The sequence below is a fragment of the Ochotona princeps genome, chromosome 4 (genome assembly GCF_030435755.1).
Source record: "Ochotona princeps isolate mOchPri1 chromosome 4, mOchPri1.hap1, whole genome shotgun sequence".
NCBI lineage: Eukaryota > Metazoa > Chordata > Mammalia > Lagomorpha > Ochotonidae > Ochotona > Ochotona princeps.
In genome coordinates, this window is record NC_080835.1 from 38,487,495 (window position 1) to 38,502,650 (window position 15,156).

The following is a 15,156-nucleotide window of genomic DNA, read 5'->3' on the forward strand; positions in this document are numbered from 1 at the left end:
ACACAGGGGTAACCAGCAGCCTGTAAAAAGGGAACAGAAGCAAAGGAAGCATGAAGGTGCCAGGAGACCGAGACCCTCTACGACCATGTGCTGCTTTTCTTAAAGTGAGGGAGGGGAGTGTTTCAATGCTAACACATGCTCCTTAGATACAACATCCTGGTCTCACCTTCTCTGTAAGCAGCAAAGTGCAAGTAAAAATATTGTTAAATACAGTGTGATAAAAACAAAGGCTTACTGCTATTACTTTCTCACAGCCAACTGTGCTGCCTGGCACATTTATCCTCTAACATCCATGGTGGGATTCAGTCCATAAAGTGTGGGACCCCAGGACTTATCAGGCCACCTATTCTCTAGGAACAGGAGAGAATATCAAAACACACCAAGGAAACATGAGTGAGTGGAGGTACCCTGCTGGTCATTAGGACTACAAAAGTATATTCTCTCATGAAGATCCACAACCACATGGCCTTCATAAAAAATATAGAATGCTTATGTTATTTGTGGTGGAAATACTAAAGAAGTGACCTCAAACAAATAATTTCCCCTTTTATACTTTCTCAGCTCAAAAATGAAGGGAATACCAACTTCATAGATATGTTTAGGATCAAATTAGATAGTGGATGTCAAAGTATTTTAAAACCTTTGAAGATAAATAAAATGCTGTAATCGTCCCTATCAACATCAACAAGCAGTTTTCCAAGTCTTCTTAAAGAGATGATTTTCAGAGAAAGAAGAGCTCTCAAAGGAGGCCTTAGATGACCCGGCACATGTAACATATGCTTCCCTACCCAGTGGCAATCGAAAAATTTCTCACCTATGCATCGCCCAGTCCACAGACAGTGTTGATCATATCGAGCTACACAGGAATTGCACACATGGCAATGGAGTGACCTTAACGGCTTCCGTATCTAAATGGGCAATTAAGAGAGGTCTCAGTGAAAACCACTGTCTTAAATTACAAGCAAAATTTTAAACCTAGGTCATAAAGGCACTGGCAGAAATAATCCTGAACAGAGCATCAATACACCTAGAAGTTCAAGAATGCCTTATTAATATTTATTTCCAGGTGTCTACTCTGATTAGGCCATTAATGAAGATCTTAATTCCAGAGCAGAGCCATCCTGGTTAAGGAGAAATGAGGCAGGTTGTAAGGCAGAACAAGCAATGGACTAAAAAAGAAGAACCCAAGTTATATTTAGGGCTCTGTCAATCATCTGGGGGGAAGTCCCTGCTCCCTCAAGTCTTTAATTTCTCAAGTGTAAAACAAGAGGTTTCACTTAGTGGTTTCCTAGGTCACTAAGAGTCTCTGACTTGACATTTTTTCTAATACTCACTACAGAATATGGCCAAGAAAACCAGACACATTGTGGATAACTCAGAGATTTAACCATAAGCAACTTCAAAAGATGTTAAGATATTAAGTATCACTTGCCTATATATTTCAGGCAGAATATTGCTCTGACAGAATGCAAAAACAAAAAAAACGCCATAAAACTAAAGATGTATAACTACATCATGAAGATCTGACAAATGCTTACACAAAGTAGTGTCACCAAGAATTTGTTTCCAGCATAAAAAAGGAAATTATACAGAAACGACTCACAAGACAGGAGGTACAAAATGTCCTGAAGTCCAGACAGCCACTTTCTGCAAGGGTGATGATATTCTGAAAGACATCAAATTTGACCTTGTGATTGCGTTTTATTGGAGATTGTATTATGTGTGGCTATTTCTCACAGCTCTTGTTCCAACCTCAAGTAGCTAAAAAAGCAATTTGGAATGCATGTCACTAAGTCATTCTGTGCTAGAAATCACATGACTTTTCAGGGCTATATTTTCAACAAAAAAACAACAAACTAAACTTCATAAAAACCACACCTCCCCCTGACGAACGGCAACCACCTCCCAGATACAATCTTCTAGAGAAAAAGAGAAATGCACTCATGTATACATAAAACAGAAAGAAATTAAGACCACTAATATCCATCAGCATTGATGGTTACAAAACCCGTGGGTGAGTCCTGTGAGAACACTGTCTTTGGGTGACAAAGAGATCATGATCACACACGCCACCTCTCCCTACCCCAAACACACACTTGCGAAGATTTGTGAGCAATGGAAAATGTGCTGCATCCTCTTGCAGCTTTGTATTTGAGGAAGAAAAGGAATATCTCAGCAGGGGGGAAGGTATCATCTGAGCCTGGCTAGTACCATTATTATATATGTATATATATGGAACAAAGCCACCTAAATGTTTTATAAACATATACAAACAATGTATAACAGCAGAGAAACTTCATCCAGCTAGTTTAATTATTCCATATTTATGTTGCATTTATTAGGTGCCAGGTATTAGACACACACCCATGACAAAATCAACGTAGCTCTGTCTGAACGAATGTAGTCTTGTATTTTAAGATACTGGCATCGGTAGCACTTCAGAGAAAACTTACCACTTTCCTTTCTTCTTCAGAAGTCTTAGTGAAACCTGGATCGGTTGCCCAAGTCTTGTAGAAGAAGTACAAAAAGGCTAAAATGCTGAAAATGAAAATGAAATAGAAAGGGGTGCCTGCTAAATGTTAAAGCCAAGTTAAGGAATATTGTTAAGCTTCCACTAGGAGCATAATTATAACATCAACAGAACTTACCACTGGGGCCTCGAAACTATCTTCTCTGCTTCTATCCCCACGTTCCTAAAGTACACACACCCCTTCCCCAAAAGCTGCCTCAAGCCTATGCTGTAATCCTGAAGGAATTTACTCCTAGTTGGCTAATAATTAATGCTTCCTCATTAGTTGAAACTCACATTAAATATTAATAGGAATAGTTGGAATTTACAAGGAACATCCTGAAGACTAGAAAGCAATCAAGATTCAAATAAATTTATCCCTACTGGTATAATGGTTAGTTCCCCCATGTATCTCTAGAAAAACGTTCTCTGGTTATTGTAACATCATTGAAGGAAACAAACCCTGGTTCAGAGATTAAAACCAAAATTATTTCCTTACCTATAGGTAAATGCTTATTAGAATTTTCTACTGTAAGTTTTAACAACTAATCCTTGTGATTGCATTAGTGAGTTAATTGTGAAACAGAAACTAATCTCCCTGCAAACGATTACAAACCATATCCTATTTGAGAAAAGCAGACATTAGGAGACAGAATAAGACAAAAAGTATTTTAAGAAAAAAAAAAAGGAAAAAGGATAAATACTACTTCTTTTCAAATTTTTCCAAACTTTCTTGTGCTAAACTTCTCATACAAAAAGTAAAACTTTGTTCCAGAAAAAGAAAATCGAATGTGCAATTCTAACTCAGTGAGCCAATGGAACCAATTGTCATTGCCCAGTTTAAATCATTATTGACACAGTAGTTGCCCTCCAAGGTGTTGCCAAACAATCCCGTGCCAAACACCACAGTGGAAATGGCAGTCATACAATAAACTAAACCCTAGCTATTCAAACGTGTTCATGGACTTGCAGCCAGGGCTTTCCTTGGCAGTGTGTTAGAAAAGCAGAACTCCATGCTCTACTCGAGGTTTACAGAACCAGTCTCTGTATTTTAATACTTGCACATTGATGTTGAGAAGTGCTGTAACTCATAAAGATTAATAGAGCTACATCTGGTCAGACAGGCAGAAACAAATTCTGCTTAGCTTATCTGTATGAAGGCCTATCTTCAAGAGAGAGTCCAAAGAACGGTGTAACTGAGTCTTAACAAATGAAGTTTTCTAGAACAGATTAAAATGAACACCACCAAAGACAACACAGGGCCAAGATTTCTGCTGAAGAATCATATGCTTTTTCTGCAAAGCTGTGATCACCAGACGCCTCATACATGCATTCTGGTGACCCTGTACACTGAGCTGACCATTCTGGATTCCTGTTCTGAATAACTTACAAAACATCCCTAGGGAATCATTGGATTGGCCTTGTCTAAGTAAAATGACATTGCTTAGGTGGTTCACTGAGCTCAAATGCTCCTCATTTCCTTCTAAAACCACATTTTAGCAAGTCCAGGTCCTAACTGCCTTTAGAATCCTGCTTCCCTTCTCCTTCCCCTTCTAAGTATGTCTTTTCTGTGTCCCTAGACAAGAATTCTCATTTCCTCAAATCTAAGAAATAATTTTTAGGGCACCATGGCCTTAGACAGCTATTATTTATGGGCCTGTCAGCCTCTTCAGACTCCTCTGTAGTCTGGTGAGCCTTTTGCAGTTAAAGTGTCTTCATACAGAGCTAAGAGTTGCCAATCTATAACCTCCATCTATTGGTTTCCATTCACTGATCTTTTTAATCCCCGCCATACCTCTCCTTAGCACTCATTTACATAAGCTTGTTATTTTATTCAATCAAAACAACTACTCTCTGCAGTGCACTGCCTCCACAGTGTAGACTTCCAAACATTCGGACCAGGAGGAAGTGATCAGGCTATTCATACTAGAGTTTTCTGGTCCTATCGTTTTGTTTATGATCTTGTCATTAAGTCTTTTTTTGTATTTTTATTTTGAATTTTTGAATTATGTGGTACAATTTCGCATAGACTGTAATTTCCTCCCCCCAAAGTCATTAAATCTTTTTTTTTTTAAACAGACGGACAGCATGGAATTTTATTTATCTGAGAATTATCATTTCTTAACACATAGGGCACCATACCCTAAGTAACTCTTCATTGAATAAATGATTGTTTCTTTTTTTTTTTGTCATTAAATCTTTTAAAAGAGAATCCAAAAGCAGAGTAAATACATTTCAGATGTGTCCTGACCAAGTGAAATTGCTGCTGTCCTTTACCTCAACATTCAAATGCTCATAATACGATTTCTAAATATGTGGGCTTCTTTGACAATTGCATTAGTAGCCACATTGGGCATTTAATTCAAGTTTCTATTTTTTTTCCACTTGAATTAAGTTATGCTGCTTTGCACTGTACAGCTGATTCCCTGAAGTATAGGACTTAAAAGTTATTTATTGCTCTTGCTCTTAAAATGAATTCACAAATAGAACAAATAGTGCTTCTTTCCTGTCTTAAAGTTACCTCCAATTTCATGGGTAAGGTTCTATTTTCTTTCATTCAATTCTCCTCACAAAAGCCATATACATTACTTGCTGAACACGTAAGTAAAAGGTATCAAAGAAACAATCATGTGAGGAGCTGACAAAGGGCTGCCCTCAAATTCATTTCAACACACTGCCTCCCATGATTTAATTTGTAAGATTAATAATGAAAAGTTAGGTACTGTTTGTAAGATGCCAAGTGCAGATGTGAGCCAGCACTTTATAAAGATACAGTCAAGGCAGGACATGATGGCTCAAATGGCTAATCTTCTGCCTGCAAGTGCTGGCATCCCATATGGGTGCCAGTTAGTGTCCTGGCTACTCCACTTCCCATCCAGCTCCCTGCTTACAGCCTGGGAAAACAGTGGAGGATGGCCCAAAAGCCTTGGGACCATTTACTTGCATGAGCGACCTGGAGGAGACTCTTAGCTCCTGAGTTTGGATCAGCTCAGCTCTGGCCTTGGTTGCCACTTGGAGAGTGAACTGGCAGATCTCTTTCTGTCTCTCCTTCTCTCTGTAAATTTGCCTTTCCAATAAAAATCATAAATACATCTTGAAAAGTAAAGATATCATAGTCACTCCTATCTAGTCAATAGCACTACCCCCAAAGCAAAAGCACTGAGCCTCAGTGAAAATGAAATAATTCGTCAATGACCCATAGCTAGTAAGAAAAGCTAAACTCAAGATGAACCTGCCTGATTCTAAAAATCCCACTCTTACTGCAAATACCCCAGTCCCTTTTCCCATATCAGTCAGTAGCCCCAGGAGCATAAGCCCCATTCAATCCAGACAGGGCAACCAGAAATGAAGACAGCCTAACTAGAAAAAATGGGACTCTGTAGTGCAGCTACAATTCATCCACAGAGCAGTTCCAACAGTGTTTAACACTGAGCTTGAAATACCGTTCCGATGGTCAAGTATGCCACCTACTGACGCACATGCTCTCAAAACCAGCAGCTTCACATGGGTGCCTAAATGCACTGGATTTACACTGTACTAATAAGTGAAATACTCCATTGGGTCAGTTTCAACATCTGAAGCTTCTGTTTAGTTCTAGATATCAATCTTTTTATTCAATAGTATCTTAACAATCAACAAACAGTTTGTAGTTAAGTTTAACATCTATCTGATATTTTCAAAAAATAGTAGAGTTACATTTTAAAAAAAATTTTGACACTGCAAATTCTAAATAGCTCAAAAGGGAACTTTCTTAGTTTGTATGCAAAATGTAAGCAAGCACAGTTGTTCAGACTTTACAAAGTCATCCGAGGGGCTGGTGTTTAGCTTAGCAGTTTAGATGGTCACGTCCCAAATGGCCCGTACCTGAGTTTGCTACTTAGCTTTGGCTCCCCACTACCTTCTTGCCAAGGTACAACCTGGGAGGGAGGCAGCAGTGAAAGGAGCTCTCTTAAATTACTTTGTTTCTATTTATCTCCCTCCCTCTTTGTCTCTGCCTCTCAAATAAATACTTTAAAATTTTTAAGTCAATCAGAAAACACAATTTTAACACCTTGTTTTACTCCACTGCCACATTGGTTAATAAGTAAAAAACATCAGCTATCCCTTCTTAGTCTCATGCCAATTATCCTAGAATTTATGATCTTTGGGTCTCTGCAAGTGATTCTGGTGGAAGCTGTACTGGTTGCTTGATGTGCTCAATGCTTACTTAGAAGTTAATAGATTCTTACACCTAGTAATATCATCTGAGCCTTCAGTAAGTTATCTGAATAAGGCCAGTGCATAAGAAGCTATCAAAAAGTCAGTAATTACGAGACAAAAATGACCTCCGCAACATGATACATCATTTCATGTAAAAGCAATTGAAAAAGAGATACTTGGAAATGACGAACAGTATTAAAGCAAAAACATGCTGCAGCAAACTCAGAGAACTCAGTCTCCATTCCCACCGATTCCCCAGGAAAAGAACCCCTGAGGTCAGGATATTAACTCTCTCACAAACACTGTTTTCTTTCTTTTTCAAAAATGTCTTTAACCAGCTGAACAATAAAAAGTAGTTACAGAAACATGTTAAAGATACATTTCTATCCACATTTCTTTTTCCCAATTCTGTAAGAAAAGCAGGGCTTTAATGCTTTTCTGGGGTTCTTGGGCGGGGAGAAGGACATCTAGAAAGAGATGGGAAGATTGAAAATCCCTTCCATCTAATTTGAGTCATAGATATAACCCAGTAGTATCTTCCTCTCCACGTCCAGGTATCTGGCCTTGGCTAACTGAAAGAAGACAATACATTCCTGGCTGGTCCTGGGTCTGGCCCTGATCCTCAAGTGACAAATCACTCCTAAAGTCAGCCGCATTTTCCCCATTAGCTTCTACTCAACAGGTCATGTAAAAATTCAGTGGATAGTGACTATTTTTTTGAAATGACCAGGTTAAAGAAGCGCACAAAATATGGTAAAACATACATCAGGAGTACTACTTTTCAAAGTTTTGTTTCACATACATTTTGAGTGGCAAGATAAATTATTTTTACTGTGGCCTGAGAATCCCTGCCATTTCACTGTTACTGAGGAAGTCGTCTTTCCCCCATGATTTAAAAGGCCAGGTAGTATCCAGCACATTTATCAATCAAAACTGCTGACCAAGCTAAAAAGGCCACTCGATCTTGAAGAAATTTCAGGTCAATTGAACAAATTACTGTGGGTTCAACTAAGACAAAAAGCTGTCTCTCTCTTATGAACAACACACTAAACACAAACTGTGCTCAGATTCTTTAAAAAATCAAGTAATTTTTAAAACTAAACATCAACTAAACTTATTAAATGAATGCAAACGTTGGCTGTATTCCTTGGATCTAATACTTAAATTCCCAATAATAGCATTACCACTTTTTGAAAAGGCAAAATGGGTCTATGTTTAAGGTTAAAGGATATCAGGAAAGAACAAGTTGAACCACGTCATAAATATCCAAAAAATAGAACTTAGGAGAAAGACTGTCGGTAAGTACACAAGGTTTTTATATCCGACCAAGAACCTAAAAGAAAACACAAACATAAGGTATTAGTAAACATCTGAATGTGACCTGTATTAATTTTAGTTCTAAACTCTGCTAAATAATAACAGCAATAGTTTTCACTTACTAAATGCTTTTTATACATCACGTTCTTTTTATGTGTAGAGGAGTAAAATCACATTTTATTTGATTTCTGTCCATCGACCAATGAAAAGACAACTGTTTATCTGGGATAAGTACACAAATGCATGACTTCTAGAGGTACACAATAATACTACTAATAAAGAACTACAAAAGAAACTTTGTTAGTACATACACCAATAAAAGGGTTTCACAGAACAATTGGGTCTCCTTTTCAGCATGCTTATCAAAAAAAATTTTTTTTTTAATTTTATGGTACAATTCCATAGGGTCTGAGATTTCCCTGCTCCCTCCCCATATACACCACTTTCCTTTTTAAAAAGATCTACTTTTTAAAAAATTTTTAAATTAGAAAGGCAGATATACAGAGAGGAGATACAGAGAGAAAGATCTTCCATATGCTGGTTCAATCGCCCATGTGGCCACAACAGCCAGACCTGAACCGATCCAAAACTAAGAGCCAGGAGCTTCTTCCTGGTTTCCCATAAAGGTATAGGGTCCCAGAGACTCAGATCATCCTCGATTGCTTTCCCAGGCCACAAGCAAGGAGCTGGAGGGGAAGTGAGCACCCGGGATTAGAACCATTGGCCATATCCTGGCTGATGCAAGGCAAGGATTTAGCCACTAAGCTATCATGCCAGACTCTATATACATTACTTTCATTGTGGCAATAAATATGCACCATCATCATCCCATTTTACATGTAAGAACATTGAAGTAATGGCAACCCTAAAGAAATATGTGTTCTAGTTCTAACTTTCACATGCCACTCAGTATCTGAATTTTTTAGATTTATTTTTTTGAATGATAGATTTACACAGAGAAAGAAAGCGATTTTATCCAGTGGTTCACTCTTGAAATGGCCACAACAGCCAGTTCTGGGCTAGGCTGAAGCCAGCGGCTTCTTCTACGGTGTCCACCTGACTACATGGTCTCAAGAACGTGGGATATCTTCTGTTAATTTCCCAGGCACAATTATAGGAATCTGGATAGTAAATGGAACACCCAGGACTTGAACCAGGGCCCACATGGGAAGCTGGAGTAATATGTAGTGGTTTAATCCAAAACATCACAGCACTGGATCCCATAAAAACTTATTTCCATGAAATTTTATATTTCTATTGAGACACATGTGATTTTTGGCATACATTTCCAAATATTCCAAAACGCAAAAATCTGGAGATTTTACCCTCACCTTTAACCAGTTTTCTTCCAGAAGTTAGCAGTAAGTTTGTGAAACACACAGACACATGCAACCTGCAGGACTTTGAACCAGCCTGCAACTAGTTGGAGAAGCAGATACAACACAAGAAACAGGCATGAAGGCTGAAAGTGCCACTGGTCCCAGCAACATTAGCAATGGTAACAAGCAACTTGAAGCCCATATATAACTTACTCAGAATGTTTAGTACTTGCAGTTTCAAAACGAAAAAAAAAAAAAAACCTGTGAACTAAACACTGAATATTATCACATGTATAAATACCGTTTACTTGGATGTAGTTTTAAATTTACAACAGGAAAAGATAGTGATGGTTGATGGTGGGTGCTAAGTATTTTTTAAAAAGCCACTGGGATCATAACCATAACTACAATAAAATTGTGTTCAGAAGAGCTTGCAATTGTAAATATGAGGCACTCCACATGCTTCCGGAATAGGCCAAATGAACCACTGAAACCACCAGGGGAGGGCAAAAGCAGTATTACACCTTGTTAAAGAGGTAGTGCAGTGAACCACCTAGCTCGGAAGAGCCCATTAGTACTACCTGCTTATTGACAGGTATCACATGGCAACCTCAATCAACAGGAAATGCTCCTGAAACCTAACAAGAGCAGAATTTTGTAGCTATATACCCACATGACACTGGGAAAATGAGAAACAAAAGCAGTACAGTCAGAGCTGCCACTGCCATTGACTAACATGTGAACAGTGCCTATATGCCAAGCATTGAATATGAAGCCCTCAACTATCATGAAAACAAGATTACATATACCTTTTTCTCATAATTTGTGCTTCAACTAAATATCAACAACTAAATCCCACAAAGTATCAGGCTCTCCTGTTCCAGGTGAGCAGGTTCTACATTCCCTTGTTCCCTGCCTAGCGGGGAGAAAAGTGAAGGCACTTGGCTTACAACTGATTTAGAGATTCAGTCAATCCAATTAATGGGAAATTAATGTATGTCCCTAAATTACAAGTTTTCTGAATTAGGTATTACTCTATTTTGCAGAGATTTGAGCTTTTACCTTGCATTTAAATTCTAACACATTACTCGTTAATTATCCTGTTCCTGGTTGACCACACACAGATTCCTCTAATACTCTGTTATCTCTTACAACAAAAACAGCGCCTGCTTATTGCAGAAAACATTGGCAAGCAAAAGGACAGTTAGAAATACTCATAATCACACCCTGCAAATGGCAACTCTTCATTTTCTTTGAGATCCTTTTCCATCAATCAACATCATTAAATTTCTTTTTTCCCTCAGTGAAAGCAAATGGGTAACAGCGGAGACAATCTCCCTGCTTTTATGGGCCTTACATTGCAGAAAACAATGAGTAAACTATGAGTAAAATCAAACAGTGACACAGCACAATCAGTCAGGCATGGCCTCACTAGGGAAGTGACATCTGAACTGGCCCGAATGACATCTCAACAGCTTGCAGAGATAAGGTATCAGAGCGCTTCCGACAAGAGCCAAAAAGGAATGAGCTTGGTGTGTTCCAGGGAAACAGTGAAAGGCAGAGAGAGGGAAGAGATGGGGTTAGCCAGGAGGCAATGAAACACATCATACCTCACATGTAATAAGTCTGGATTTCAATCTGAGCAAAGGAATAATTATTAGAGAGCTTTCAGGAGCTAAAGAAGATAGAAACTGACCCACCTGAAAGAACACCCTGATCGCCAAGTGGGAATGATCCTACAGAGGTAAGAGCTAAAATGGCCAGTTTACTTGTGAGGATTAGTCTAGGTTGCCAATGTGAAAATGGAGAAGCAGACCAACTATAAGCAGAGAAAGATGTCCTGGGCAATCGGCTGGATGTGGGAACTGAAACGGGAAGAATCAATCAGGATCTTAATCTAAAGATGAGACTCACAGGCATAAACGGAACCAGATGCCACTTCACTGAGATGGGGAAGAGACAGAGCTGAGGCTGGGATGCCACAGACCGAGTGTCAGCCATTGCTCAAAGGTTTTAGATGTATTTGTCAGGAGGCAAACATCTATCACAATTATACTTATTTTACACATGAAAAAGCGGAGGCAGAGAAATAAAATAAGGTCAGACTGTTACATGGTTAAAGCTTGACTAAAATCTAGGCAGCTGATTCTGAACCATTAACTATATGTAAAATTCATTAAGTATTTTCCTGAAAAAGGGAATCAAACTACACTTGCTATTTTATAAATTGCCACAATTTAATTAGGCTGTTGTAACTGAGTCTCACAGGGAGCAAAAATGATTAGCTTTCAATTTAGATTTAGAAAGGAAAAAAATATTTCTGAAAAAAAAGTTGCCAAAACATAGCAAGTAGCAAAATGGTTTCCCATCCAAGTACTAACCAGGCCTGACCGTGCTTATCTTCCCCATTCAGGGTGGTATGGCAAGTAGCAAAATGGTTACAAAAATATCCTCATTATTCATCAAAACTAACAATTCAAAAAGTGGCAGAATATGCATTTTTTCAACAACTGTCAATTCAATCAAATTATACTGAGCAGCTTGCTTTCAGCCAAAGAATAGGCTACCACCACCTCCTCCCACAACCTCCAAGCATGTTGTTCTATGCTAAATAATATTTACAGCTCAATAAAAATCTGTGATTTTAGCTAAAGAGCAACAGAAACAATTAAGTTGGAAATGCAATAACAATACTTGCGGAGATTAATATACACACCTTGGAAACAAAGATGTCAGAAAAAACAATGTTACTAGAAGACATCCTTTTAAAAGCCATGAGTCTGAACTGTGATCCAATATGTATCCAACAGCCCACATGGTTATCACAGAAAGCATCAGCATCAGGAACAGCTATCAAGAGATTGAGAATTTTAGAAGTTCAAGAGGTTACTTTCTAAGTACCTAACAACCATTGGCTTACAACAACAAATATTTCCTAAAGACACAGTAAAAAGTAAAAACAGCAAAACTAATCAAATTCTTCTTCAAAGTTGCCAACTGGTGAATCTCAGGTTTGAGAAAATATACATTCTGCAAATCCTCTTATAAAAGCCTTATATTTTGCAAAAGGTTGTAAAGACATATTGTTTTACTTTTCTTTCAAAAGTTTTAATGATACCTGAAATGAAAAATAAATTATTTCAAATATAATTTTATGTCAGAAAGCAAGCTAAAAGGACCACACCAAAATCAGTGTACCCAAGACTCATGAGAGAATGCATATAGGAACCCCACTCGGGTGTCACAGAAGGGTGGAAGGAACAGGTCCACAGAGACATGCTTACTCCATTGTCAGAACCGTAAATACCCATGGACACCCAAGAGAAATGCAGGAGGGAACCAAACACTCAGTTCTATCTTTCCAGAAGACGAGATTTGGCAGCACATACGTGGTAAAGTCATGGGCACATGACTGTGTAGGTAGAAAGGGACAGAATCTTGCTCAACAAACTTTTAAGGTTAGGATGAAAACCTAAATCCCCAAAGGTAACTAGGAAAGAATGATCAAAGAGGCAAAATGAGAGCCTGGAGAAAGAGGTTTCTGAGAACCCAGAGAAGAGATTTCCAAAAATTCGGTAGTCTGTGTCACATGAACATCAAACAGTAAATAAACTACGTACTCAGGATGCTATTGACTCAGGTCTATTTTGGCAAATAAATTTTTCCACTTGTGTGATGTAGTTCTTTAGTGAGAAGATCTGACACCTGAAAGCGAGCAGGACTTGTTTACCAGCACAGGAAAAACTTCTTTTGTCCTGTACTCTCCAATATTCTCTCTTATCTGGGGATGGAGAATTTCATGACATCAAATCCTTAAAATGCTTCCAATTCAAGTTTTTTGATGACAGAAAACAAGCAAGTCTAGATGTCAAAAAACTAAACTCAGGAAGCTGGTGCAATGGTTCAACTGACTACCTTCCCCTTCAAGTGCTGGGATCACAAGTGGATGCTGCTTCCCTTCCAGCTCCCTGCTTGTGACTGCAGAAAGCAGCAGAGAATGATCCAAGGCCCCGGGACCCTGTACCCATGTGGAAGACCCAGATCAAAAGCTCTTGGCTTTTGGCTTCAGTTCAGCTTAGCCCGGACCTCTGTGGCCACTTGGGGAGTGAGATAATGGATGGAAGATCTTTCTTTCTCCTTCTCTGTAAGTCTGCCTTTTCAATGAAAATAAATAGATATTTAAAAACACAAAAAGTAATTTTAGAACCTACACAATCTCAGGTTAGAAGTAAAAGTCTAAATCCTACATCTGACACTCATCCTTGAGCTTTACAATTCATTCAACCAATTCTTGAGGGTTTTTTCAATCCTCAAAATCTACCAATTCTGCATGCAAAGCATTGTTTAAAGGCCTCCTGTCATGCAGCTTAAATTCTAGCTGGAGAAGACAGATAAATGTATAAAACCAATTTTCTAGTACATAAAATTTAGATCACACAGAGTTTTGCAGGTCAGGGTGGGGACATCATTTAGTATGAAGAGCAGTAAGAAAACACCCCAGAAGTTTTAGCAGATCAATGTCTGGATTTGGTTTTCAATTAAAAGATCCACCTGCTGGGCCAAAATGGCACTGGTCTCTGGAGTAGTAAGGTAGGGTCAGAAACTGGATGTAAAATGAAGACAGAACCAATCAATGTATCTTTCTAACAAAATGTGACACAGAAAATGCAAAGATGAGCAGAAAATGGGAGTTGTCATTCACTGAGATTCTGATGCTTGGGGGGTGTTTCAGTTTCTGATGTTACATTGGAGATGTTACTAGACTCTGACCAGGATGAGTCTGGAAAGGAATAGGACAGAAAGATGCACTTGGAAGATGTCAACATGTAAACGATACTAAGGGAATAGAGAGAAAAAAGGTTCAAGGACAAAACCTTAGGACCTGCCACCCGTTAAAGACCGGGTCAGGGAGGTGTGGGGGCAGTGGAGGAGTTGACAGAGGCTAGACTAAGAAAACACATTTCTCTCCACATACACAAAGTAGGTGGAGCACTGATAATCATCCTGTACTCTGGAGACTGTTACGTCAGATTCTGAAAATGCAATTAATTACCTTTATTAGTTATAATGATCTTCCATATGTGAAAATAGTAAATAATGGGATTAATTTAATCTTCCCTCTTAAAAATCTAAATTATATTTATGGCTTATCTTTTGTGAGCCATTCATGAGAACATACTAAACTTCCTAATTTTTAATATTCAGTTCACTTTAGAGCGTACAAGAATTCTACTCAGAACTGCTAAGTTAAAAAAATGAATAAAATCTGAATTTCAATCCTCAAAAACTACAGAAGTTCTAAATGTTTATGAAACAACTTCAGATGTCTGAAATATGCAATGATGTCATCTTCAAAATTTAATTTCTTGGGGTTCAAAGCATTTTGAATATTATTTTCTTTTCAAGAAAAAGTACTAAGGAAGGGGAGGGATGAACCACCATGACAATAAAGCTATCTTAGAAAAAAATAAAGAAGCTTCACTGAGGAAGAAGCTAAGTAAAACAAAATACCTTGCAACATGTGCTTTTTCTTTTGCTTCTGTAAGAATCTAAGCAATCAACATTTCAATTAAGTAATTAAATAAGTAATAAAAGTATATCCTCCTATTCATAAAGTTACATGAAGATATAAAGCTCATCTAGCTGGGGATCTACAACAAATTACTGATGAAAGTAAGAAAGTGTCAGTTCTGAGTTGCAGGATACACATGAAAGATATGAAGTACAGACAGAATACAACATCAAGTCAACTGTCAAGGAACAAAAATTAACATTCTAATATTCCGCACTACGAGTTCCCTGTGAGAAGTA

The 15,156-nt window shown here is 38.2% G+C and overlaps 1 protein-coding gene across 1 annotated transcript in view; it reads right to left on the bottom strand.

Moving 5' to 3' along the window:
- Window positions 1-15,156, bottom strand: part of ZDHHC13 (zinc finger DHHC-type palmitoyltransferase 13) — a 51,240-nt gene that overhangs the window by 10,369 nt on the left and 25,715 nt on the right. Inside the window, exons 9-13 of the mRNA XM_058663262.1 lie at window positions 12,062-12,195; window positions 7,940-8,042; window positions 2,454-2,576; window positions 1,604-1,666; window positions 815-908 (exon numbers count right to left, since the gene is read on the bottom strand). Of these exons, the coding sequence (XP_058519245.1) occupies window positions 815-908; window positions 1,604-1,666; window positions 2,454-2,576; window positions 7,940-8,042; window positions 12,062-12,195 (517 nt within the window). The remainder of the gene's footprint in view (window positions 1-814; window positions 909-1,603; window positions 1,667-2,453; window positions 2,577-7,939; window positions 8,043-12,061; window positions 12,196-15,156) is intronic.